Source organism: Rhipicephalus microplus, chromosome 5 (assembly GCF_043290135.1).
Source record: "Rhipicephalus microplus isolate Deutch F79 chromosome 5, USDA_Rmic, whole genome shotgun sequence".
Taxonomy (NCBI): Eukaryota; Metazoa; Arthropoda; class Arachnida; order Ixodida; family Ixodidae; genus Rhipicephalus; species Rhipicephalus microplus.
In genome coordinates this window covers 131,388,720-131,416,236 of record NC_134704.1, presented here as the reverse complement: position 1 = coordinate 131,416,236, position 27,517 = coordinate 131,388,720, and the positions used below count along the sequence as shown (strand labels likewise).

The window sequence follows — 27,517 nt, the reverse complement described above, 5'->3', positions numbered from 1 at the left end:
GGCGTAAGGTTGTCGGCAATGGAAGGACCGAATCCATCAGCGGATGATGAAACAGATGTAGAAACAGCACTAAGCGCATTGGAGCTTCGGCAGTGCGTGTCATCAGGTTGATCCATGACTTGTGCGTCTTCGATGGGTTCCACGCTGCCGAGACATTCCCCTCGCACCAACGTAACACTGTACGGGGATGAGTTCAGAACAAAAATGGTGGTGCTGCCGCGAGTTACTTGCACGGTCGCGAAAGGAACCAGCAAACCTTTTCTGGTGAAAACACGATGAGATGGTGAGAGGAGTGCAGCGGTGTCGGAAAGACTTGCGCAGTAGACTGACACCGCCGCGGACGAGTTTGCAGGCACTTGCGTGTCGTCCCTGACGAGTAACTTGCTTGCAGCAGATGGACTGTCGGCCGGCGTCAAAGAAGAGAATGGTGTCAGCTCTATTTCTGCTGGTGCGCAATGAATGACGGCGTCGTGGCGGGAGAGAAAATCCCATTCTAGGATGACGTCGTGAGAGCATGAAGGAATTATGATGAATTCTACGGCATACATCACGTCCTGAATCATGAGGCGGGCTGTACACATCGCTGTAGGGTGAATGCTTTGGGCGCTGGCTGTACGGAGGGAGAGCCCGGAAAGTGGCGTGGTCACTTTGCGCAGTAATCAGCTAAGCTTTGCGTTCATGACGGATACGGCGGCTCCAGTATCTACAAGGGCAGATGCACGAACACCATCCACAAGCACGTCTATCACGTTCGATGGTCTTTGCTGAGGGCTTCCGCAGTTCGACAGCGTCGCAGCCCTTCCCTCGTGGACTGCGACGACTAGTTTTCCTGGTCACCGTCTAGTGGACGTGGCCGCGTCGGCGACAGTGAGCGACGTCGCGGAGAATGTGAACGGCGGGTAGATGGAGCGGGGCGGGACGACGGTGACGTAGGTGGCGGTTGGTCATAAAAGCGGCTCGATTGGCTGGGAAAATTGGAGGCGACCTGCAGTCGCTGCACACGATTGCAGTAGCGTGCTACGTGACCGACGCAACCACAAGCAAAGCAGATGGGGCGATTGTCCGCAGTGCGCCATCGGTTCGCGGGTCCCATCCATGTCGAAGAACGCGATGGGCGAGCCGGCTGCTGATATAACTGCATAGTGGGCGGCACACGGGGCACGTGGATGACGTCGGTATATGTAGGAGGCACAGTTTCTCCGAAGGCCTGGGGTCTGGCGATGGTTTCAGTGTAACCAAGACGTCGGTAGGAACACAGTCCAGGAATCGGTGGGGGTGGCCTGGCGACAACTTGGGCGTAACTGAGTGGTGTAGATACTGGAGGCGGCTGGTGATATTCTGGAACGACCTCCGCGATTTCCTGCTGAATGGCTCGGCGGAGGAGAGGCGGAAGTGTGCTTGACGACTGTTCAGCACGTTGCGGGGAAGCAAAGGCCAGTAAAGAGACCTGGCGGGCAACTTCCTCACGCACGAATGACTTGATTTCAGCAAGCAAGGCGGTGTGGTCAGGAAGTGTTGACAAGGCCGAGAGATCAGCGTCACGTGAGGGTGGTCGACGGGTCATCGAGCTCCTCGTAACTTTGGCAAAGTGTAATGATCTCTGCCACAGTGCGAGGGTTCTTGGCCAGGAGCATGGTGAAGGCATCGTCGGCGATGCCTTTTAGAACATGGGCAATTCTGTCGGCCTCTGACATGCTCGCGTCCACTTTCTTGCACAAGTCAAGGATGTCCTCTATGTAACTTGTGAACGACTCACCGGTCTGCTGTGCTCGTTCACGTAACCGCTGTTCGGCTTGCAGCTTACGAACGGCAGGACGGCCGAACACGTCGACGACGGCGGTTTTAAAAGCGGACCAAGTGGGGAAATCGGATGCGTGGTTGTTGTACCACATGCCGGCCGCACCCGCGAGGTAGAAAACCAGGTTGCCGAGTTTGCCTGCCTCGTCCCAATGATTGGGGACGGCGACGCGTTCGTACATAGCAAGCCAGTCCTCGACGTCGGTGCCATCCGCGCCGGTGAAGACAGGAGGGTCGCGGATGCGGGGGACACCGGAACATGGCGTCGGCGCAGGAGGAAGCGTTTGCTGTGCGGCGTCTTGGTGCATGGTAGAAGGCATGGTGCGGGATCGAAGCTCCAGGGGCATCAAATGCTAACCGAAGGTGTTAGAAGGGCACAGCACTCTCCACCAAATTGTTGAGACGTTTATTGGCGGACACTTGTCGACGATGCTTGACAGCGACAGTCAATGCGGGTACTGACTCTCTGCACGAGCTGCTCTTCTTTTTGCTAAAAAGGGCAACCCACTAGAAGGCGCTGAAGAGGACGACCCACTGTTCGAAGGCTTCGCCACAGTGCCAATTCTTCATACAGTGGCTGACGACAATCAGGAACTATGACTGAAGAGGGTATGCACCACAGTTAATAGGGGAACAACAATCAGCTTTTGTAATGGGATGGAGCATTGGACGACCCACTCTTTACGCTATGTGCATTGCGCGACGATTGGTTGTTCTTGCGCTATTTTAAAACGCTTTATAAGTCGTATTAACGCGATTCCTTTCCCGACATCAAGCCTGTCTAAGGCAAGTTTACCAACAAGTCCAAAGCACCAGCGTGCCTCAGAGGCAGAATACTGGGCTGACACCCAGTGGACTCTGGTTCGAACACCACTGTGTCATTGGTACAAGTTTTTTTTAAGTTCGCGCGATGTGGATACAGACACCGGCAGTGGCAGCGGCGGACAACTGCGGGTGACCACAATTGTGATCTCATAACAGCTTTCATTCTAAAATTATAATGAACTACGCACACTTCGTGTACTCAGTTAAGTACGTATAAGCACCTGACAAAAAGAAAGAAAAAAAATGACAGCATATCCACGGGGCGAATGATGGAGAGTGGGGTGAAGCCTCCGTTCGTCTATGCGTCCGTCGGTGTGACCATTTGTGCGTCCATCCGCCCGTCCGTGTGTGCGTCTGCTCGTGTGTCTACACGCCCATCCGTGCGTCGGTCAGAGCATCTGTAGGTGTGTCCGTTCGTCCATCTATTCAACACTCCAAGTGCCACCATCTCGCATCTTTTCATCATATATTCGCCACATAGAAGCACCGCCATCCAGCAGACATTTCAAGGACTAAACGAAAGGTGGCACACGCACACTTTCTTACGGCTCGCGCTTTGTGTCTACTTCCCACCTTTAACCACCTCGAGTTCATTGTATATACAAATTCACTGTATTCATGGCCCTGCGGCTCAACGCTCGCTAAACCTTTCTGAAACCAAGGAGGTTACGCCCAGCGAGTATACCGTAGGAACCCTTTCTTGTTAGACAGTGCTCAATGTACCTGCCAATGGCTGCTTAATGGGGAAGGAAAGACAGGAGAATTCGGGTTTTAGTTAACGCGCACGCTGCGATTTTTTTATTGTTCGACAACGCACAGGAGAAATCTCCCACCGGCACCACCTTGCAGGTCAAAACGTAAGACTGGTTGCACACTACGACTACGACTACTATGAGGAATGAACGGGTGCCGCTTTAAGGAGCTTCGCTCCTAAAATGATACCATCATACACTGAAGCGAAGCATGCGTAGATGAGAAGCAGTGGGCGCTGACAATGACACTAGCGGCGGCACTGACGCTGGCGCCCGTCGTGGTGTTGCGCAGGAGGGAAATCTGGGGAGACGCAAAGCACGCAATGGTGGACCAGTGTTTCCTGCTAGAACATGTAAATCTTTGCTAATCGGCAATGAAAGACAGAATACGCTGATTAGACACAGAACCGCCGATCGTTTCTTGTTAACGCGAACGCTGCGAATTTTCGTGTTTTGACAATTCACAGAAAAAATCTCTCATTAGCACTGCCTTGGAGGTCAAAATCTAGTGCCTCTATATAGGGGATGGCCAGTGAATGATCGTGTGACTGGACGAGTAGTCGTTTTTTTTTATTGCGATAGGAACTAGAGGACACTCCGGGCTGGATTTTGCCGCTGGCGTCGGCGTCACCCATGATATATGTATACGTATATGTGAAAATACAAGACAGGAAGAAGCCCAGAAAAACAATCCGGCGCGCGGAATCGTACGTGAGACATTTGCGTCATAAAGGCGAGGTGTTAACCACTAGGTTACCCCGGAGCACGTACTTCACCGTTCAAACAGCAAGCTATTCATATCTACCAATTACTGCTGCTCACGAGCATATCGGGGAGAATTGTGTTTTCAGCATTACCAGCAAGATAGCCCTATGAGCGCGCGTTGCCACATAGCTCGGCGGTGCCCGCTCTAAATCCTACGCGTATACTTTGTCCGGTTTAGAGAAGAGAGCGATACTCCCTCGCGCGCCTTTTCTCGGGTCGGCGAGGAGGGAGGTTCATACATTTTGGCTGGCTTCGGGCTTTACCTGGAACGATTCTGATGTAGTTACCGGGCGTACAAAGGTCACTGCAATCATTGCAGTCTCCATTTGGGAAAAGCACGCGCTTTTCAGACACAGTGAAATAACAAATGAGACGCCTATTCGCGTGCATCCATACCTGCGAGTACGTTTCGTGCGTCACTTGCACGTGAGAAACTCGGGGCACGTTTCTTTCAATTTGTTGCTATTGCGTTCATTGCTTCGCCTTTGCGCCAAAGCTGTGACTTTTTGCAATCAAGAACCCGCTGCCAGCAGTCGGCGTTGCGAGGGGAGAGGGAGGGAGCGTAGAAGAGGAGAAAGAGCAGAAAGCAATGCGCATGCGTAATTCGGGGGGGGGGGGGGGGGTCGTTTCGGTGCTGGAGGACTGAGGGACAAGAGACACAGCCACCGGCATTAGATGCTTTGTGTCGTCATAGCGTGATTTTTATCTGTGACACCACTGATTTGTACTATGCGAGCTTACCACTGACAGGAGGTCGACGAAGAGATACCTATTCTCGGGGTTTGTCCCCGTTTGATAACAAAGGTGCAAATAAGCTTTTAGACGCGTACTGATTGGATGCATGTGGCTCAAGTTAATGGAACTTCGCATGGCACAGAATTTATAATTGTCTTTTTTTAAGCCACGCAATTAAAAAGCGAATACTTCGCCCTACACTTTGCTTAATGAAGCTGTGCTATCCTTGCACATTCAGCGCTGTTGTATCCCAAGCGCTATAGAGCAGGGCTATCACCACACGGTTGTGTATCACCATACGGTTGCCTATACACAACCATGAAAGAAGTCTACATTTCTTAATTGGCATCAAGATTTTTGTCATATTGGACATAGGTATAGATATGCTGGCTGAACCTCGCCACTAAATATACGCTTAAGAACCGACTGCTTTATGATGTATCGAAGGGGTCCCTTAAGCGACAAAATTAGGTGACATTTGGCGCCCCCATTTTTCCTACCTATTGTCCTGGCGCTTGCGAATGTAAATTTTCATGAATTCAGACTGGTGCAAGCTGAAAACCACTCCTATATATAGTGGAACAAGGTGAAAGCTCTGACGCTAATAATGTGGGCGCTCAAAGCAGGCTGAGCATGTCTATCTCACGTGACATAATCTCTTGGAGCCACGAAAAGCCACGTAAAACAAATGTCTTTACAAGCATTCAGTGTGGCGAGCCTTCATGCAGTCCTTTCGTTTTAATGGAGGACTAGAGTATTCAAGAACATTTCCTAGCTTTAGAGTTGTTGCGATGACAGGTTATAAATTTTCTTGTAGTGCTCTAATTAATGTAATCGAATAACATCATCTGGCATTGAAAGTAATAAAGGACGCGTATGAAGCCGAGGACAACAAGATTCTAACTATGTAAATGTACTTTTAGCTCGATTTGATATTAAAAAAGATATTGGCCTCCTGGACTACACAGTTCTTTAGTTTAGGCTTATGCAATTTTAATTTCACTCTCAATTTCTCACCTTTCTGATGTACGTTTGTAAGTGTGACCAAATGTCGCTTATATATTGGCACTTCTACGAATATGTTGGGTTACTATACGAAAATTTTTATTAAAGAGCTGCTGTATTTTTTTTCATCTTATGTTGCATCATTTTACGAAATAAATATTGCATACCTACGCATATGAAAACTATGGCTTAAAGGATTTCTTAGCTTTGTGGGAAACAAGCAGGTTTTGCGAAAAGTATATTCAGCGTACTTATAAAATAATGAGGTGTCCGCTTACTTTAGATTCTAATGTGTCGTGTTGTAAATTGACAATCCCAAAATTAAGCCTGTCACACATTCACTAGCCAAAGCAAGTTGGTCACGCTCACCCGTTCTCCGAAGGGTATTTTGTTAATCTTCCAAAAAAACTCGAAAGTGACGGTAACGATGGCGCCTCCGCAGCCGAATACCAGCGCCAGGAACACGCCGCCCACGTTCGAGAGGCCCATCTCGCTCGTCGCCGAAGCGGCTTTCTCCGTGGGACAGGCATCCTTGCCTTTGACACGCCACCAGCGACGTTTCAGCATTTCCAGCTCTCCTCTTTCCTGCAGCCGGATTATGTACGAGGACAGCACGGAGCGCACTGGAGAGCCTGCGAAAACAGTCTACGGGTCAAGGCGCCAAGCACAAAGCTCATTGCAAGTAGAAATAGATTGAGACAGCTCAACCATTCAACAGAGATTGGATGCAGAAAATTTTCACAAGCCGACTTCTTGCAGTGGCGATTATTTGAATATGTTTAGCGGACATCTGCCGCAACTAGGCAAAGTTAGCCACATTTAAAGCCGACACAAGTTATATTTTACCCATTCTATTAGACAAGATCGCCGTGTGGGAAGGAGGGGTGGTGGTAGCAAGTAAGTATGACTGTTGAATTAACTTTGCTTAGTGACACTCACTGCTACATGCAGTGAATTCAGGGCCGGTTCATGCATTTCACCATAAATGGGCCACGATAGTGAATTAAAAAAACGTAGGCGATAAAGAAAAATAAAGGTTATGATAGATAAATAGTTGTTGATTTATCCCAATAAACTTCAATTTCAGCTTAGCACTCGTCTGATTTCTTTTGTTCTTTCTAGTATCGGTGTTAGATTGTGCTCCTTGTACAAGTATCGAAACCAACAAACTCACCCAAATTTTAGTTCCATCTTTAACGTGTTTATCAACGGAAATGCGATGCAACACTGAAGGTCCTTGTAAAGGTTGAGCAGAATGTGCTAGACATCACTAAAAACTTATTTCTGCCATGCTGAGCATCCTTTGCTGCGTGGAATATATAGTGCACGTACCAGGTGGCGTTGCGATGCCGTATCCCTTATTGTCTAGCAGCCCTCCGATGGCCGTGAGATTGCAGTCCCGCTCCACCTCGTACTCGATGGACGAGAACTCCATGAGGTAGGCGTAGTTACCTCGCTTCACCCTCTCCACGCCTTTTTTGTTGCTCTTGGTGAAGGCCGATGGTCTCACCGCGTTCATGGTCGTCCACATCCGCTTGATCAGCGGATTGTCCGAGTTCTGCGCCCAAATCAGAGCAGTTGCGTGTGAGAATTTTCCGCAGTTTCGAACCTCCACCTGCTCTTGAACCTTGGCCCTTTTTCGATTTCGCTTATACATAGTCATTGATATGTTTACTGCATTGTTAGTATTCCCTTGTGTGAAAAAAGAAGCCACACACCTTCACGAAGTGGTCACATCTCCCCGAAGCTAGGTCCCAAGGTACATATTGTCTACGTTGAAGCCACCGACTAGTATAAGGGATGGATAGGTGGATGAACGCACGAAAGCACAGATGGACAGGTGACAGACCCATGGATGCACGGATGGGTGGACATACTGTTATTACGAATCACCAGAAGATGCACTGAAACTAGTGCAATGGTACACTGCTCAGGCCGATTTTTTTTGGCCCGAGCCCGGCCCAGCCCGAAAACTTTATGCCCCGGCCAGCCATAGCCCGGTCCGGTCCGGTGTTTTTAGCTACGGTTCACACCCGGCCCGGCCCCAATGGCTTGGGTCTGGCCTGGCTCGCCCCGACTTGTTTCAGCCAGTTATGCCTTCAACAAAAGCGAGACACTGTTCACACTTCGGTTACTGTGAAAATACTTGTATCACACGAGATACATGCGTATTCTAGTGAGTGTTTTTGAACTTCTTTCAGTGTCACGGCTTTCACTGGCATATTCTGTATACTTCGGGTAATTATCTCTCTAAAGATTTCGCGAAATTATTGAAGGGTAATTTCAAATAAATTGTATAGTCATAGCTGGCTGTTTCATGTAGGCAGTGCTAACCAAACAATCTGATTTTTGTATTTGAAAGAACTGCTACGAAATATAGTACCTTCCAAAAGTGAACAATATAGAATACATTTATAGTATGAGTTTACATAAAACTCATACGAGCTTGCGAACTTTTTAACTCATCGGCCCACCTAACTTTTTGTCTCCCCTTCGTGCGTCTGCTTTCTCTGGAATTTTAATTAGTTACCCTTAATGCCCAGCGCTTACCCTGCCTACGTGCTACGTGCCAGGCCCATGTCTATTTGTTGTTCTTTATTTCAACTATGATATCCTCCACCCTGGTTTGTTGCCTGGCCTACTGTGCTATATTCTTACTTGTTAGTTACACGTATCATTTTTCTTTGTATCGATCGCTGCGTCATCCTCAATTTAAGCTGAACCCTCTTTGTAAGGCTCGAGGTTTCTGCTCCGTAGGTAAGTTCCGGCAAAATTCCGCTGTTACATACCTTCCTCTTGGGGGTTAGTGGCAGATTGCCATTTATGATCTGAGCATGCTTGCCGAATATGATCCATCCCATCTTCATTATTGTAGTTATTTGACTCTCGTGGTTCGGCTACGCGGTTACTACCTGTCCTAAGTAGACATATTCGTTTACAACTTCTAGCGTCTATCCACCTATCGCGAAGTGTTGATTTCTGCCGAGACTGTTGCACATTACTTTAGTTTTGTGGAAATGCGCGAAAGGATGTCAGAAAATTAAAGGGGCCGATGAGATTGAAATGTTCGCAGGTACAACGTGGCAGCAGAAAGCACAATACTGGGTTGATTGGCAGATCATGGGAAAGGCATCTGCCCTGCAATGGGCGTAGCCAGGCTGATGACGATGATGATGATGCATATGAGCCGGGGCTGTTGAGTAAAAGTAACAAGTCTCCTGGAAACATCATTTATGCGGCCATGCAATAAAAATAACCCACTCTAGCTATTTATGGGAGGAATACACCAGGCTAGATAGGGTTACATAAATCAAAGCTGCCGTTTTGACTCCTCGGCGTCTCCGACATACACAATATTTTCGCGCTGAAAACAAGGTTATTTTTCCCACTCTTTTTCGTCAAGTCACCGCCACCACAGTTCCATATATCTGTCAAAGCAAGCTACACCCATTAGCAAGGGAGCCATCATCCTCACTGTTTCTTAATGATGCCTATCTCGTCGTCTTCTTGTGATGGCCTTCGATCATTGAAAGTGTCATTGAAAATGTATTCTTTGTGGAAAATTGTTTGTGGAGCCTTTACTGGCACTCAGCGCAGTGACATCCACAACTTAGCATGCATTCGAACAGTCCAAAAACAACCAAGCTTCGGCTTACTACGCTTCTTCGTCTCTTCAGTCCATTCCACACGCAATTTTCTATAACTTCAGCTCCAACACTTTCACTAGCCTTTCCTCATTATTCTCCGAAGGCAGCCTTTTACAGCCCGAATCATCTTTACACAAATCCTGCTCACGAAGAATAGCGTTCAGCTACAATTTTATGTTATTTGCACGAGTGCAGAGAAGTCCTAAAATAATGTCTCAAAAACATCGACTTCAGCTCACTAATATCTGTCCTGAGCCTTACTTTCTTATTGGAATATAAAACTCTCCGCGATAAAAGGACAGAAAGCCTTCAAAGATGCGTTAACCTCAATGCCACTTCACATATACTACTCTAACTGGCGCACTTTTATTGATAACAATACAACCTTTGACAGTAGAGTCCTTACCGCAGAACTAGGTACTCCACTGTTGACGCTGTTTACATGAAGCAGCTTCGACCGGGACACACTGTCATTTGGAAAAATGTTGCAGCTGTTGAGGGAGCATTAAGTCAAAATCATGCGAATGCATCAGAATTACTGTGCACTGGTTTAACACGTGGGTGTCGTATTTGCGACCAGAACCACTCACATTGCTCAGTGGGTGTGCCATTGATTCCACAATGACGACGACGTCGATGTATGTCACTAAATAGAGGTGTGCGTCAGACTGACATTGCGGCAGCCGTCCAGGCCAATTGCCGTCTTCTTGAACTGACGCGTTGTGGAAGGGAGAGTTGACACCAAGAGTGTATTTGGGAGACAACTGCGTCCACGAATAGTTCACCTCCTGCAATAGAGACTTCGTGAAGTTTATTCGTCTGTGAATATTCAATAATTTCGCTGAACATGAAAGGAACGGCAACAGCTTCTATTTGCAGTAGAGTGTTGTCATGTTCACTCCGAAGCGTAACGTGAACAACCTTCGCACATTGAATAAGCTGAGGTCATTGATGTCTATACGTGCATGTGACGAAATCCCTCCCCCGAACAGAAGTAAGCTTGAGCTTCCTGTAAAGGTCTTCTCGTAGGAGTTCTCTCTGACTCCTGTTGTCCAAAACACCATCTACGTAACGAAAATGCGTCGGTACCTTCAGCCGAGTGCGCAAAGTCCGAAGGAAAATGTCAGAGGCTCGACAGTGCAGAAGTCATGCCGTTTGTAGCGACATAGGAAGCCAAACCAACGCATGGTGGCGCTGCGACTCTGGAAAGACAGTGCCATCTTTGGCAGAAAAGTAGAAATCGGGAATGTATACGCGCGTTTGCCCTTCCCTCCAATGAGCTGCCGCTCGTTTACGTGCTCGTGCAGAGAGCACACGCTGTGTTTGTCAGCTCACTATGTACCACCTGAAGTGCGGCTTCATAAATATCTCTGAGCAAGCCAAGGACTTTTGAGAAGCGAGTCTAAGAAAAGGAGTAAAGCTCGTTAGTCACGTTTATTATGTGGAGCAGACGACGGAAGACAAGGACGCCCGAATCACTGCGAATTGCATTTCTCGGGTCCTCCGCGATAATGTGTACGACGTATGCCTCAAGGCAAGTCTCGTTTTGCCGAAGCCAGGTACTCTATCGATGTGCTGTGTTGACGTTCAAGGAAACCATATAATTGTTATTTTGTAGTGGTATCTAGGCATCTAGCAGTAGCAGCCGTTTACTGTCATGTGCAGACGTTTTCGGTTAGCTAAAAATTATTAAAAACTAAAGTTATACAGTCATGGCATTAAAATGTCCGAAAAGCTTTAGAGTCATGTCCTCCGTTCCGTGGGCGCAAGGCCCGATGACGTCACCGTGACGCAGCAAGCTGAAGTTTAACCACAGTGAGTCAAGTTGAAGTGCTCGCCTCATTTTTTCTTCGGCTTTTGTTTCATGCTTGCTCTATCTTTCGCCAACGTGGCTGTGTTCGCCGGCTGTGACTTGCTGGGAAACTGCTACAGCTTTACAGGTGGAGAGCGTCCCTTGGTGTTCTCTGCATTGTTGTGGCAGCACACAACACAACAATGCTGCGGACCTCACCGACGCTTCCGTGGGGACGCTTCTTTCAAGTTTTCTCAAGTTTTCCGAAGCTCTCCACCAGGCGTAGGCGCGGCGTTGTCGTCACAACGCAAACTTGAACTTCCTTTCCCTATACATAGCAGCGTCAGAAGCACTTTCGCCTTCTGCAAGTATGCTTTCAGTTGCCCCGGTGGTACACATTGTAGATGCATGATGTTTGCATACTTTGCAGTGTACTCTGCGGCGGCAGTCTCGTGCCAGGTGTCCTTTGGCGGTACACTTGTAGCAACGACCATCCGCTGGGAGCATACTGCGTTTTCTTGTTATGCTGAAGTGGCTAGTACGTTCTTCAGTAGTATATTCAGGTACGACGCCCGAAAAATTCCGGACGTACAGGACAATTGCCCTATCGTGAACTTCGAAGCCGGAGGTTTGTGCATTATCTGAGTAGTATCACTACGATTGTTCACGAGACCTGGAGTCGAGATCTGCGCGCTGCTCTCGCAATAATACACTTCAATTCGAAGAAATTGAACCAGACGACTCCTCTTCTCTTGTGAAGACCGGGTACAGCTGACGTTCATTGAGACTGAGCATAATCCGGGTCTCTCCCATTTGTAGTAGTCAACTACAATATCTGCGGAAAAGATGTTCAGCAGTACCTAGTTTAGCATGGAAGAGTGTGATGTAGCGCTCACTCTAAGGCTCGCGAGCCCCTCTCATTGAATTGAACATCGCAATACAACTTCCGCAAGGCTACCACCTCGCTTGATGAGACCGACCAGGTCTCAGGGTGTGTGGAGTTGTTCAACATGTTCCTGCTCACTCCACTTCACATTCCCAAGCCGCTCTTTTTTTGTGTCAAGTGCGTTGCGGTACAATGAATCCATGGCTTGTATATGCCGGCAATGGCTTGAGCTGCGGCTCCGTCAAGTAGCGAGACCAGATAGTGGAACCAATCTATGTGACACAAGCTCGGGATAACGTGAACGAAGTGGCAGAAAATGCCCCAAAACAGCTGCCACTAAGTTAAGCTACCAACAAAGCGCAAGTGCTTGGGTTTTGGCAACGGTGGGCCTAACTCACGTCGTGGTCATGGCGTGTTCAATGCTGAGGTCTTTGGCGGGTCCCCACCAGCGGTTGTAGGTGGGTGCACCATCGAAGGGAGTGCAGCAATTTTGAGCCTGTTCATGTGATGCTCGAGCAGGGCCAAAGCGTTGGTAGCAGCGTCTTCATATTACATGACGGAAACCTTGTCTGTCAGAAGGGTTTACAGCTCGGTGTTCAGAACGGCTCACTCTGTCTGGGCCGTGTTTATTTCACTATATAAAACGTGAACCGTCGAGACGTTCAACTGTGTAGACAGCATTAGCTCATTAATCTTATTGACAATTCTCGTACTCTGGGCTCGACGAGACACCCAATTCCTCTTGGCATGCTCCGTGACGGTTTCAGAATCAGAATCAGAAAATTTTTTTATTAATAAAATTCGGTACAAGTGACAGGAATTTAGTATACAGAAGGAGGTCCCATAGTCAAGTGACTGTATCGGGACCTCCTGTACAAATGCAATGAGTTATTAAACACATTTAAGCAACAGGAGCGTAAGTATAAATCAAAGCGTACAACTGAACGCATAAAAAATAGAGAAAAAAAAAGCGATAGAACAGTTTAACAATCAATATACAAAACTAAATAATAAAAGGAAATAAAAAAAACAAATAAAAAGAAATACAAAAAACAGACCAAACAAAAGCATACGTCAAATAAAACAAGCAGTAAGTCTTATGGTTAGTCCGCATGAAGCAAATACAATTTATACTGTTTCTTAAATTGATGAAATGAACTGATAGATTTTATGTTAAGTGGAAGAGTATTCCACAATGAGATAGAAGTGAAATTAACAGTTTGTTTGCCATAATTAGTACGTATACTGGGTAGAAGGAAGTTGTTGTTTAGTGCAAATCGGGTATTACTATAAATAACAAGATCAGAAGACGGGAAAATGGTAGGGGGAAGTTGATTATTAAGAAGTCTGTAGAAAAAAATGCCAAGGTTGAATTTAGTAAGTTCAGTGAGAGTAAGGATGTTATTTTCATGTAGTAAAGATTTAGCATTAGAAAAACGTGGGCTGGATGTAATTAGTCGAATAGCATGATTTTGGACGATTTGAAGAGACGAAATGTGAGTATTGTAAGTATTGCCCCAACATGTTATACCGTAGGTAAAATGAGAATGTACGAAAGAGTGATAGAGGGATAGTAATGTGCTGCGTGAGAAGTACGGGCGCGTTTTGACCAAGACTCTTATACCATATGCTAATTTTTTTTTTTGTGAGCAATATGTCTCTGATATTTTAAATTGCAATCTAGAAGGATGCCAAGGAAGGAAGAAAATGAGCAAGGAGAGATAGAGTGGGGGCCAAAAGTAATATTAGGTGCTAATGTTACATTCCGCTGGTGTGAGGTGAAAACAACAAACTTGGTTTTAGAAGCATTAATAGACAACATATTAGTATTACACCATTTGAAAATACTTTCTAAGTCAGCATTCAAAATGGTTACAAGAGATGAGATGTCTTTATGAGAGGTGAATATGGTGGTATCGTCGGCGTACAAAATGCATTGTGATGAAGACAGACACTTGGGCAAATCATTAATATAAATCAAAAACAGAAGTGGCCCCAAAATGGAGCCTTGGGGCACACCAATGTTAGTGGTTCGCTGTCGGGAATAGACGTTGGAAATAGAAACAACTTGAACTCTGTTGTGTAAGTAGCTTTTTAGTAATGAAAGAGCAGGGCCGCAAATGCCAATGGACTCCAGTTTAGTGAACAGAATATTATGATTTATGCTGTCAAATGCTTTTGTTAGATCGATGAATATTGAGGCAACTAGGCATCCTTCGTCTATTAATTTTTTTATCTGATCAGTAAGATGGATAAGCGCCATCTCTGTTGAGTAGCCATGGCGAAAACCAAACTGAGAGGAAGAGATAATGTTAAACTTGGAAAGATATTTAGTTAGTCGTGTCTCAATGAGTTTCTCAACCACTTTTCCAAGGAATGGTAAAATACAAATAGGACGGTAGTTGTTTAGTAATGATTTATCCCCCTTTTTAAAAACAGGGATAACTTTGCCACGCTTCAATTCATAAGGGAATACACCATTCTTGAACATCAAATTAACAATAAATGAAAGAATGTCTGATATTATATGCACAATAGATTTTATGTTAGCAGGATGGATCTCATCTATGCCAGCACTAGTCATTTTTAAATTACGAATAACATCAGTTATTTCATCCGGTATTGTAGGAAATAAAAAGAATGAGTGGGGTAAGCGAGAAGTATTAATGCTTTCTGTAGGAGAATTGGTATTATCAGGGAAGAAGAAGTTGCTAAAAGCCTCAGCTACTTCTGAAGGGGAATCATATTCTACTCCATCAATTATAATTCGACGTACCTCGTCTTGTCTCGAGTTCCTGTTTAAAAAAGAGTTCACAATCTCCCATTTCTTTTTAGTGCTAGAAGCATGTTGGATTCTTTCTTCAAAATAAAGTCTTTTGGCAGTTTTAAGTTTGTAGTTAAGAGCATTGCAGAAGATTTTATATCGGGCACTTAAGTTCTTATTAAAAGGTTGTTTTTTAGTTTTTCTATACAAGTTATCTCGTTTGCGCATTTCTGTTAATAGCTGTTGCGAAAGCCATGGATTATGAGAGAAAGCGATGATTTTTTTACATTTTGTTTTGAAAGTGAATTTCATTAAATGCGTTGAAATCAGTGAAAGAAATTTAGAAAAAGCTTTCTGTGGGTTGATTATTGACTTAATTTCAGTCCAGTTAGTGTTAGCAACAGCCGTTTTAAAACTTTCTTTGTCCAGCACATATCTTGTGTGAGAAAAGGAATGCGGTCGAGCATTAGTATTGAAGCGTAGGATGATGGGGTAATGATCACTGATGTCAATGTGTAAAACTTTTGCCTCTGGTGGGTCTAGTAAATTAGAGAGAGCATGATCGATGAGTGTACATGAGCCTGAAAAATCTTCACGCGTGGGAGCGTCAATCAGGCAATCATATCCGTAACCATGAAGCAGACTAGTATAGTTGATACAGATGGGTGATCCTTCATCTAGTAAGTTAATGTTGAAATCACCCATTATGACAACATTTTTATTTTCTATTGAAATTTTATGCAAAATATGGTCGAGATTAGTACAGAAATCACTAATTGGTGAAGAAGGAGAACGGTAAACACAACCAAATATGAGGTTCTTATTGTCACCAGTCAAAAAGCAGTTATCTATTTCAACCCAAACAGACTCACAGTTATCAACGGTTAAGAATAGGTCATGTCTTCTTCGATAAGCTATTCCAGAAGAAACAAATATGGCAGCACCACCGTAATTACTGGTTATTCTGTTGCAGTATTCAGAATTAAAGTTATGAAAGCAATATAGATTTTTGTCATCGTCAGATTTTTGTCATCGGTTTGGCAGCATATAGAAGGCCTTGGCAGGAAGAACGTCGCGGGGAGATGAAGGCTGGCTTCCCAATTCTTCGGCACCAAAACGATGTCCTAAAATCTCTCTGGAGCCTTTACTGACATTCAGTTCAGTGCCACCCACAAGATGGCGAACATGCGAACAGTCGAAGAACAAAGAAGTCTCTGCTCCACTACACACATAATCCTGTCCCATCAAGTGTTCTAGATATCCTCAAGAAATAGTCAATTATCTGCCTAGTTTACTGCAATAGCGAGAATGTAACCGGTACTTGATTAGGAATGCACCCTTCTTCTCTTCAATTTGTGTCGCACGCAATTGTCTACAGCGTTAAAGCAAGATCGGACTCGGCGTCTCCAAATATCTGGGCCATTCAAGTGCCAAAATGAACCATGCCGGTGGCTTTTTCAGTGCGCCCCGTCGAACGTCGCATATCGGGTGTACAGAGCGCGATCCACCGCAGTGACCAGAAAATAGGAGAGTGGGTTGCCTAGTCACTAATAGCTGAAGGCCTCGGTGCGAACAGGGGAGCGAAGTGAGGCTGTGGTGGCAGGTTTTCAGCTCGCAGCAGCGGCAATGTAAGAGAAGGAGATGTATAGCAAGAAAAAGTGAAGGGTAAACAAGAGGCCGCATGCCTGCCAGAAATACTTCGACGAGCCAAGCGGCACGCATTATTGCAACTTCTAACAAACGTGTGGTGCGCAGTATAAGTGGCACCCTCAGGTCCCTAATGAAGCAGCTATGGAGCTTGCAAAACTATGCGACGCAAGCAGGTTGCTCATTTGCAGACACCAAGGAAAGATGAGCTGAGCACGTGCAACCTGCACAAGATAATATTTTTATGATTGTAGAGGCTTGTATCTGCAGTTTTTATGCATGTTACTTATCCCGTAATATTCAAAAATGACAGAAATTAGAGAAGTCTTAAGATATAAAAATTCCTCCCCTCCGGGTGCCGCAGGATCCATTGGACATTTTTGCGGTAAGAGGTGCCAATATACCCTTGCCTATACACCTTCCCCCATGCTTACCCACTCCCCTATTTCAAAAAGTACAGCAGCAAATCAACATCATAATAATGACCTGTCTTATATAGAGCCCTTACATCTCCCGCGCAAGTGTTTCCACGTTTTTAAGCGCCACGAGAACGCTTGCATTCCGACAAATGAGGACGTTGGTGATTCACTGTGAAAATACGAAATACTCTAAAGTGGCCGCAAAAGCAACCAACATGTGTTCTATGCGATGGGCATTCCAGCTAAACACTAAACATTTTTGGCTGATTGCCAACTACTAAATATTTGCGATTGCCTTGCTAACACAAAAAACAAAAAATCCCACCATATCCACGAAGTGAATGATGATGAGTGGGGCAAAGCTTCGAAGAGTTTTATCGGCCAACCATGAATCATCCACTGGCCGCGTCCGTGCATCTGTCTGTCTGTCTGTCTGTCTGTCTGTCTGTCTGTCTGTCTGTCTGTCTGTCTGTCTGTCTGTCTGTCTGTCCATCTGTTTGTCCATCCGCTCGTCCACCTGTCTCTCTGTATGTATGTATGTATGTATGTGCATCCGTCCGTTTCTGTGTCTGTCCGTCCGTCTAATTGCATTATGCCTGTCTGTCTGTCCATCCATCCGTCCGGCCGTCCATCCATATATCTAGTGAACACTCCAAGTACCGTCATATTGCATATTTTCATCATATAATTCATCATACACAAGTACTGCCACCAAGTGGACATTCGAAGGAGTAAAACGAGAGGTGGCTACAAACATATACAGAAGACGCACGACCAATGCCTTAAGGAGCTTCGCCCCTACAAATTGTCAATGCATCAATAGGCACACCTGTGACAAGTGCGCACTCCACATCTCGCACTTAATGAACATCAACAACTGCTCCGGAGATATTCATGGATCACGAGTCGCGTTGGCAAGTCTACGAAGCAAGCAGGCGGAAGAAGGAGTGACGGGCATGCGAGCGTATCTGCATACCCGAAGCGTTTCCCTTGATTCAAAGCGCGCACATATTATATACCCTATATAACATTAGCAGTGTATCGTTGCTCTTGCAGCAGTATTACTTAGTAAACATTTCCTTACGGTATGAAAGAGCGTCTTTCACTCAATATAACGATGGAAACTTATATTACGAGTTTCTTGAAAAATAGAGTGGCATAACGACGAAGCAAAGTGCTAGACGTCTTGTACTTTCCAATTTCAGTGAACGCTAAAATACTCCAGGCGGTCTTAATTAGCAGGAGCCCTCAACTACGGCATTGTACGTAACCTAGCTTGGTCGCTTCGAGATGTTAAGCACCAAAAAAAAAAACAACAGAACCAAACAGCGTAGACGTGCCAACATGTCGATATGCAGGGTGTTTTAAGAAATTTGTCCACTACAATTCAAGTATTAGAGAAAGGAGGCATCTGCTTCATACCTGCGGTGCTTCTTGGCCTTGTATAGAAGCAATAATTATGGCAGTGACTATAGGAATAAAAAATTTTTAGCCAATGAAAATAACCGGTCTAGTCAAGGTGGCCAATTTCCTCTCTTTTTAAAATACAGCTCTTCCTACAAATAAATTTTCGAATCACCTGGTAGTGATGAAATCTGGCTAATTTAGCTGGCTGAAACCGAAACCCGCACACCAAAAAGCGCATTTACCATTCATTTGAAAAATGCTCTCACATAAAAGTTAACGGTTTTAAATTGTGTAAAAGGTACTTGCTAAATTTTTTATTACTTTCGTAATTATGCTCTGTATGCATCTGAAGGTGTGCCGACGTAAAGGAAACGTCGCCGGTAGCACGCAGGTGCCTTCTTTGGGTAATTTTAAAGGAGCATGGTAAGCCCGATACACGCCATCTATTTTAGGCAAAGTTTACATACCCTTTTTTCTGCAACTATAAGAGTTACAATAAATATTTTACAATCATTGTGACCGTGAGCCATTCCTCTTCTCACTAAAGCAGATTTACCAGTGCAAAGTATATTGCTCACGTTTGATAAATTTTTTACTTCAGGTGCCTAATCATTGATCGTTAGTAACTATTAGACGTCATTTTGAAGAATAGCACTTCCTCACACAAATGTACTTTTGCTTCGGCAACATCCCTGTTTCATTATCTAAATACTGGCCGAAATTTACGTTTCTAGACACAGTGGTTGCTCAGATAAAGGAACAAAAGTACAAAAATAATGTTTTGAGATAATCGCTTTTAAAGTATAACATGTGCCATATTTAAAACGCATAGCGAGATAACAGCAAATCGACGGAGCCGTCAAATAGACACCGGGCAGGTGCTCAACACTAATATCTTTTTTTTCTGTGTTATTGTGTTGAAACATCATCAAGAGTGCATCCCAAGATAATTTAACGACTTGTGAGGGTTTCGAGTTTTTCTCCAGAGGCTTCTAGGGAGTAATTTAGGACGAAACAGTTCTAAATTTTTTTAATTAACAGCACAATCATAGATGCTGGTAGCTCTTTTTTGTAAACGAATGGTTCACCATTCAACTAGGTTTGTTAAATTTACACCAAAAATAAGTGTCCGTCGAGCAAAGGCCATGGGGATGAATTGCTATGCTTTTATGTCATGTGCAAATATGAATACTGGATAGCTTTTCACGTGTCCTCCAAGCTGACTCTATTTCTTGGATCGAGCCTGGTCTGGGCTAAATCCAACAATGCCTTACCAGGCCTGGCGGGGCCCGCGGGCCGGCCGGCCCTGGCAGTACTCTAACTAAACAGCACGATGCGATAACGAACAATAAAAGCATACAAGTGAATAATATACACTAACCTCAAAGAAACGGTATGTCGACCCGCCGTCAAGACACCCGTAAGCAATCTTTGTCTGCTTGGCGAGGTCATTGGCATTCTCAATGGGTGCTGTCATCCGCTGCGCCGTCAAGAAGGCCGCCAGGTTCGCCGTGTACGACGAGACCATGATGAGTGAGAAGCACCCCCACATGCTTGAGGCGATGCGAGTTGATGTCGCACTGAAAGGATGCGAGAATTGAGAATGTCGGTACGTCGTAGTAAGGTGTTCATTATTGAAGCATTCACACAAAAACAATCGAATTTTATCTTTATTGGAATCTGCCAGCATTTATTGAAGCGCTTCATCAAAACACCTGAGAGTTGTTTTTTTTTTATATTCAGTAGCCGTCAAAAATAAGTTGCCGACAGCAAGACAATTGTGGCCACCTATTCCTGCCCACATTTAGGCGTAGCTGCAGATCTCGGCGCAAGGCGTGACACAGGAACTCACCCCTCCCGTTTTGACTAGCGGGTAATGCGGCACGATGGCGGGAAGTCACATGTTAGGGGTATCGTCTAACTGCCATCGCATCATTGCACACTTTGACTCTGTAATCATATGTGGCTTGTGTGTTACGAATATGAGTTCACATTTTTTACAAAAAATTGGAGAGATTTTTTTTTTACTAGATTCGGTTTGAATGAAATTTTCGTATCATTACAGCAAAAAGACAGGTACACCCACTAGTTCTCACCATTTATTTAGGACAGCATCAGCAAGCCAAAGGCAATGGTAGTCCTAATCAGCCGAGTGAAGTCTTTAACAGCCATCATTTTTGAAAAGCTAGTCAACATGTACCAAGGCGAGAGAGTATTATACCAGTAAAGAGAGTAGCTGTAGGCACGAAGTGACACTTTTCTGTCTTCGGTACTTGCTCATGATTTCACTAAGAATGTATAAAGTGCTGGGCATTACGAATTGAAGCAGTAGAAGAGATTTTTTTTCTAAAATTGAGCATGAGAAAAAGTTGAGCTAGTGAGTAGAGATTTATGACAAAAATAGTAGGCCTGCAGACAAGGACATGCGAGATCAGGACTACACTACGTTCGCGGTGTCTTGGTTTAAATATAAAAGTATATAACACCTGCATCTTTCCGCTGCTTACATATACGAAGCAGACAACTGGAGACTTACAAGGCTGGCTTATCCGGGATGAAGCAGCGGGAAATTGAAAGAAAAATGAAAAGTATAACCAAACATAAAAGAGAGCAGAGTGTTTCAGGGAATGAACGAGTGTTAAGGGCAATAGGAAAAAATTAAGCATGAAGAAGTCATGTAGCCGGCAGGCAGGACAAGTGGTGATCAATAAGAGTAAGGGACCAGATTCGTCGAGGAGGCAATCGCGCGTGGGAACGACAGAAAGTTATGGGGGAAAACGAGATTACATATTCGCAGGTATAACATGGGTTGGCCTGAAGTGGGCACAGTCAGACTGATGATGATTTTTCTTGAGTCCATGTCAGCACTCAATCTCCATTTTATCATTTCTTTGAAAAAAAAAAGCCACTCGCAATGAATTTCAGGTGGCTTTAGGTCTTTCTTACATGGGTACGAACTCCGATCCCTGTTGCATGATGGCTCCCGTTGTCAACCAGAAGCTGTTGGGCAGGCTGAACTGGCTCTGCAGTTCTCCCTCTTCTGGAACGCACGGGTGGGGCGCCACCCACTCGTAGGGCGTGAAGCGGCCCATGATGAATATGAGGAGCGAGACGGCCAGGTAGGCAGTCAGCATGTACAGCCACACGTCAACGGAGAAGGGGTACAGGAAGGAAAAGAGCGAAGGGTCACTCTTCTCCGGTTTCTTGAAGAGGATGCTGATGCCCGTGCTCATGAAGGGAATGGTGAAGTCCACCGCGGACTCCCGCTCGTACGTAATGGTCAGGTCCACGATGGCGGCGTCTGCCTTCTGTGCTTTGTCGATTTTTACCCAGAGGTTGTAAGCATTAAGTACTTGCACGAGTACCAATATACAAGAACAGGTTTTCAACAGAAACTCTTCCCAATAAAAATTATCACCAACCCTCATACCACAAACTTGTAAGTACGATAGCAGAACTCACGCGTAGAGATTCTTGTACTGTACTGCATTCCCTAGCTTGATTATTGGTGTTTTGTCCCATTGCCGAAGCGGATCTATGAGGCTAAGCAGAAAGTAGGATAATGCTGATGTCCGCTCCATGAGATGCATGAAAAGTCCTAGGTGCTAAGAAAGAAATTCTCCGCTCTTTTAATAAACACCTTGAAATATTTTAATTTATTATCCTGAAAGTTTTTTGGCTGTTTCTTTAGGTGAAATCATGTTTTTAGGTATCATAATGTTAAACATAACTGTTAACTTGAATCTGAATTATCGATATCTCTGTCGTTTATTCAGACTTTTCTGGATATTAGGTGAACCTGAAGCAAGAACTCCATCTAAAGGGCTTTAAATAGAAATAAAAGCGTCATGGGGCACTCGTGCCACTAACAGAGACATTAACAGCATCAGCAAGTTGCCATCATAAGGAGTGGTTTTATGACATATCTCCCCGCCGACAGAGTTCAGCCCACCAGGCTGGCTCATAATGTCTGCATTTTAAGTGATCGACTTCCAATACAGTAACACTATATAGCACTACTAACAACACTATACAACTCGATCACTTACAAGGGTATATGAAATAAAGTACTTATGTAAACACCGCGTGATCTATTTAGAGTGATCCGAGCAAAACTCCTGGCTACACCATTGGTGGTGGTGGTTGTCAGAATCTTTTGGCGGGCGATGCTAACAATGCTTATACTGGCCGTGATTGTTCGGGGTGCAGTTTTTATGTTTTGACACAAGGTCTGAGTTACTGAACGTACCTCAAAGCCACGTCTCCAAGAAGGTACTTCGCAGTTGTTGAAGGATTTATGTGATTACCTTGGGCCGTTCTACGAAATCGATATCTTGGTAGCACGAGTGTTTAGAATCAGCATTTTAAAAGCTGAAACCATCGCTGTTTTTTTTGTGCCAAACTTCGAGAATACCGGTATGTATTGTTTATTTTCACTGATTTTACCACTGAATGCGAAAAAAGTGAGTGAGTGAGTGAGTGCATCTTTCCGTCTTAAAAAAAAAACCGAGTCTCCGTGCACGCACATATCGTTATAACGCGGTACAATAGAGGGTAGCATTTTTTGGCGAGTATGTCAGTAGGATCATAGATATTTAATGTGCAGGTTTGTTCACCGTTATGCGTCATTCGTGTTGCACATATTTTCTTGTTGCTGCCAGTATGCGGGCACACTAAAGCACTTGGCGTGCGAGAGCATCAGCTTTTTCATGTAGTTAAATATCAGTGTGAGATACGTTCCACTGAAATGTCCTCTCAAAGCCCTGCCGCATGAGTACTTTCATCGCCGTAAGCGATCACCGTCCTACTGATCGTGAAAGCGATCGGTAAGACGCTGCATATGTGTTATAGGAGTATTTCTGTAGTGAATGGAATACAAATCACGTACAAATCAAGAAGTATTTGAATAGTGATTCAACCATTTGCAGGACACTCTTGATACTCTCCCAATATCCCATTTGGGTCAAACATAAAAAAGCTTATACAAAAGAACACTAACATGACTCTAAACCCACAATATGATTAGAGTTACGCAAACTTAAATAAGCTTGTGAAGAGCAGCAATTGAATGATGCGAGGTATTTTGTATGGTTTTTTTATACAGCAGCAACTACAGTACTCGATTCACAAATTTGTCCCTGTATTTTAAAGAAAACTGATACGTAAATATTTAAACATGTTTGACGGAACACCGCACATACAGCTAATAGATAAATCAGTTAGCACAAACTGGAACTACGCACTAAGAGCAAGTATTATCGAGAACGAGTCAAAGAAACACAACTCTTGCTTGCGCTGTTAATCATATAAAATTGTGCAAAATATCAAATTTCTGAAACTAAATGCAGCCGTATTTCATATCTCCAGTTATTCCAAGTTGACAATAGCTGCTGACTGGTGCTATTCCGCTCAAGCATGGTAACTTGCTAACATAATCAAGCTTATTACATGGAAAGAAAAAAAACATCAACATTCCAGCAAGGAACACATACATAAAGACGAAAAATGAAGTTTATATATATACCAGCTGCATAATATATTGCTGTGTCTTCAAAAAAAAAAGAGATCCAACGAAACCACTTATCTCGTGAGAAAGATTGTGGATTGATCAATCGCGTGTTAAAAACAGTTTTTAAACCAAAAACAAATTTCCAGGGTCAATGAAGCAGCAATACCTTTCCATAAGGTACGGATCTAGCGATCCTGTTGACTTATCGATTAAAGCAACAAACATGATCTAAAACTCTTGCGACTGTTTATCTTTCTGGAGTTTTGACGTCGGTGCTGATCATTCAGGCATCGTTAAAAAAATACTGCATACTTCAAATACGTACTATTCTACTGAATACTGAATCCTTTAAACACATTCTATTCGTTATTTGAAGATTCAGAAACTCGCCCCGTATTGCTAACCATTCTACGGTATCGCTCGAGATGATAGGTTTACACCTCTTTAAAGTATTGACCCACATGAATAGCAAATCGCTGGAAGGTAGAAGTTAATCATTGTAGCTGGTGGAAGCAAAAGGGGGAGTGCCTTTGCAGCAAGGCAGGAATGCTGGAAGCATTCTATAGTCACGTATTGTGTAACTACCAACAAAAACAGCCTACTTACAGACATCGTTGTAGCGATTGCAATGTACTTGTATAGGGCTCACCGATAGCAGGTTTTGAATTATTAACTTATAATTCTTAAAAGTTTATTAGGCTTAGAAAATGAATAATCGTAACTTTTACAAGATGGTCAGTGTGACATGCATGCTCATATATGCAATTTCCTTATTTTGTCGACTGTTTACTTCTACTTGTAGGCATAGTAAATTTGTGCGATAAGAGCATCAATCAGATCTATGCTCTATAAATTACTTGAAGACCCAATTTTCCCTATTCTTGTTGAAGGTTCTACACACACAAAAAAAAACACAAAAGTAGACTCATTTTTTGTCCCTTTTGCTGGTGCATACCCTGTCTAGCAGTTCACGTATCATTCCGTTCCACTCATTGTTTGCCTGCGGTTTTCCATAGGCACCATCGGGAGTGAGGTAGAACTCGTACTTGAATCCGATTTCCTTGGCGAGTAGCTTAATGAGGTCGATGCAGTAGCCGTAGAAGCGATCGTTTCCAGTCATATTGCTTCCCTCCGGATGTAGCATCGTGTACGGCCGACTCTGTAGAAGCCGGAATCCACAAACAAAAAAGATTATAATGTGATATCGTTCGAGCTCAGTGAGGTAACAGTCTATAATGATTTTGCTGCGCACACATGAAGACCGAGGACACAGGATAAGTAAGGAAGTGCTTGTTTCTTTTCTTTGTCTTACATGCTACCTAATTGTGTGCGTGTGCTGCGCTTCCAGAATCAAAGAATACACTTTGCAATAGGCTCAACATCAGTGGACATCGCGCTCGCCTTACAGCTGTGCATGCATTCACAATACTACCACGATCCCCAGGTAAGGAACACGAGCAATCGCATCCGCTCATCGAGCACCATAAAAACGGTGCACTCCACCTGCGAGAGGATGGGCACACACGCACCAGGATTTTTGGGTGTTGGGCTTACAGAAATGGTCCGTAAATGCTTGTGCATGTATATTCCGAAAATGTCACACAGTACAATCGCAGATATTTCTCTTTGTGTCAGCGAGAAAAGTGAATAATGCTTCCAAGAAAGGGAAATCAGGCGATATGAGCTGTCTTGCGTATTATTTCTCGGTGTTTTTGGTGTGTGTTGTTTCAACAGCCACTATTCTTTGCAGATGTGTCGCTTCTCTACGATGAAACCATGTCTAGTCTCAGTACAACATTGAATGCATACTGTCTAGTCTCACTCCAACATTGAATGCATTTTGCCTTTTCTGCAAAGAACAAGCATGTATTGTTAGCGCATTTGCTGACTATTATTTGTCATCTGGACATATCACCATAATTTCTACAACTTCCACATCTGCAGATATAATCATAAACGTGTGTGAGCCAGAGCTCGACTCGAAGAAAGCCGTGCCTCACAGTATAAGTATCTCTTGTGTTCGTTCAGATAAACACTAAATTCTTGCTGAAACAAAGTACGAATGCCATGCAAAGTCCAGGTGCTGACACAAAGAGCGATTAAGTGAAAAAAAAAATCGGCAGATCTCACGTACCTGAGAATCAACGTTATGCGAAGCGAGCTGAGAGAAGGTGACCGTGTTGCAAATATTTTTATTGAGCGACACGTCATGCAATGACGCTAAATATATGTACAAATGTTGTACGCACACAGATATGTTGAAGAGTTGCAGATGTTTATATAGCCAGCTGTTTGCACTTGCGCAACGCTAGAACATAAGTACAGCAACACCAGAAGCTGATATGGAGCGCTGATGCTCGCGAGGATGCTGGCCCTGGACACTGCTACACAAATAAACTTCAGCCCATAAGAACTAACCACAATTGACGTTAACCCGTCGTGACGACTGTATCGAAGGAGTACATATGTAATGTTTATAAAATTGGGTAGGTAGCACTGCAACTACTGCTCACTTTTCATGAAGGAAAGCGTCTATTTGAAAAGTTGTTCCGAGACCTGGCGTAGTTCTGTGGTAAAATGATTCATTGCCACGCAAAATGCTTGGGTTCGATTCCAGCTGGGACTCTGACATTTATTCTTTGCATTCGTCGGGTTGATGCTACCGATGTCGGGTATTTCTTAACGATGGCGCGTTGAAATTGCCCATGTGTGTTCTCGTCGTTTCTGGGTAGATACTAAGTTTCAATCACCTGTGGCGCATACGCCCCTATCAGTGGCACATACCCGATCCTGGGTACGTGCCACTCACTGTCTGATGGGAAGTGTAGGAGACGAGACGTAGGTCATGCGATTGTGGCATTATTCATGTCTTGACCAGGGCGTCATCAAACCATCTTATCCTCCCATGCTAATTTTGGTTCACGTAAAGTTAAAGGGGCCCCGAAACACTTTTTTGAGTAACCATGGAATTAATTCACTGGACAGGCATGTTTTCTCACATATCGAGCGTGGCAAAAATTTTAAGAAGCCGTCCAGTACGAGCGGAGTTACTAATATTTGAGACACGCTGCAATCACATTCTCTCTTCTCTCGTCCCAACGAAGGCACTGGGAGATGAGCAGGGAGAGATGGGAAGGGCAAACAAAAAACAAAACTCACGCTTCGTGACCTTCAGCATTTTCCCTTCTTTTTTTCTTCGAATACGTGGCTTTTTCAGTGCGATCACGCGTGCACCGGTAACGGCCTCTCACGGCGACCTCTTTAACAACCGAGCGTGCCATGTTCAAATCAGCCAACGGTTGATAGATGGGCTTACTGGGCTTATTTCTGTAGTTTGTCGAAAGATGAGAAAGCTATTTTTAGCTGACTTTGATAACTTATTGTGATTTTTAGGCCGCGTGCTGCGCTATAATATTTGGCTCGCGTGTGGTCGGGAGCCTCTACTACCGATAGGCAGTGTTTTCTGACCATGCTTAAGAAGTGTGGCAGGGCCCCTTTAAGGGGGTGCCACGAGAAAACCCAAAGGTAAGCAGCTCGATAGATCGATAGATACGCTCAAAGTCGCTG

At 44.5% G+C, this 27,517-nt stretch overlaps 1 protein-coding gene across 1 annotated transcript in view; it reads right to left on the bottom strand.

Moving 5' to 3' along the window:
• The window catches only part of LOC119173713 (glutamate receptor ionotropic, kainate 2), a 117,156-nt gene that overhangs the window by 19,605 nt on the left and 70,034 nt on the right, over positions 1 to 27,517 (bottom strand). The window contains exons 10-14 of the mRNA XM_037424504.2: positions 24,906 to 25,109; positions 21,388 to 21,749; positions 19,823 to 20,021; positions 7,212 to 7,437; positions 6,249 to 6,511 (exon numbers count right to left, since the gene is read on the bottom strand). Coding sequence (XP_037280401.2) covers positions 6,249 to 6,511; positions 7,212 to 7,437; positions 19,823 to 20,021; positions 21,388 to 21,749; positions 24,906 to 25,109 — 1,254 coding nt within the window. The remainder of the gene's footprint in view (positions 1 to 6,248; positions 6,512 to 7,211; positions 7,438 to 19,822; positions 20,022 to 21,387; positions 21,750 to 24,905; positions 25,110 to 27,517) is intronic.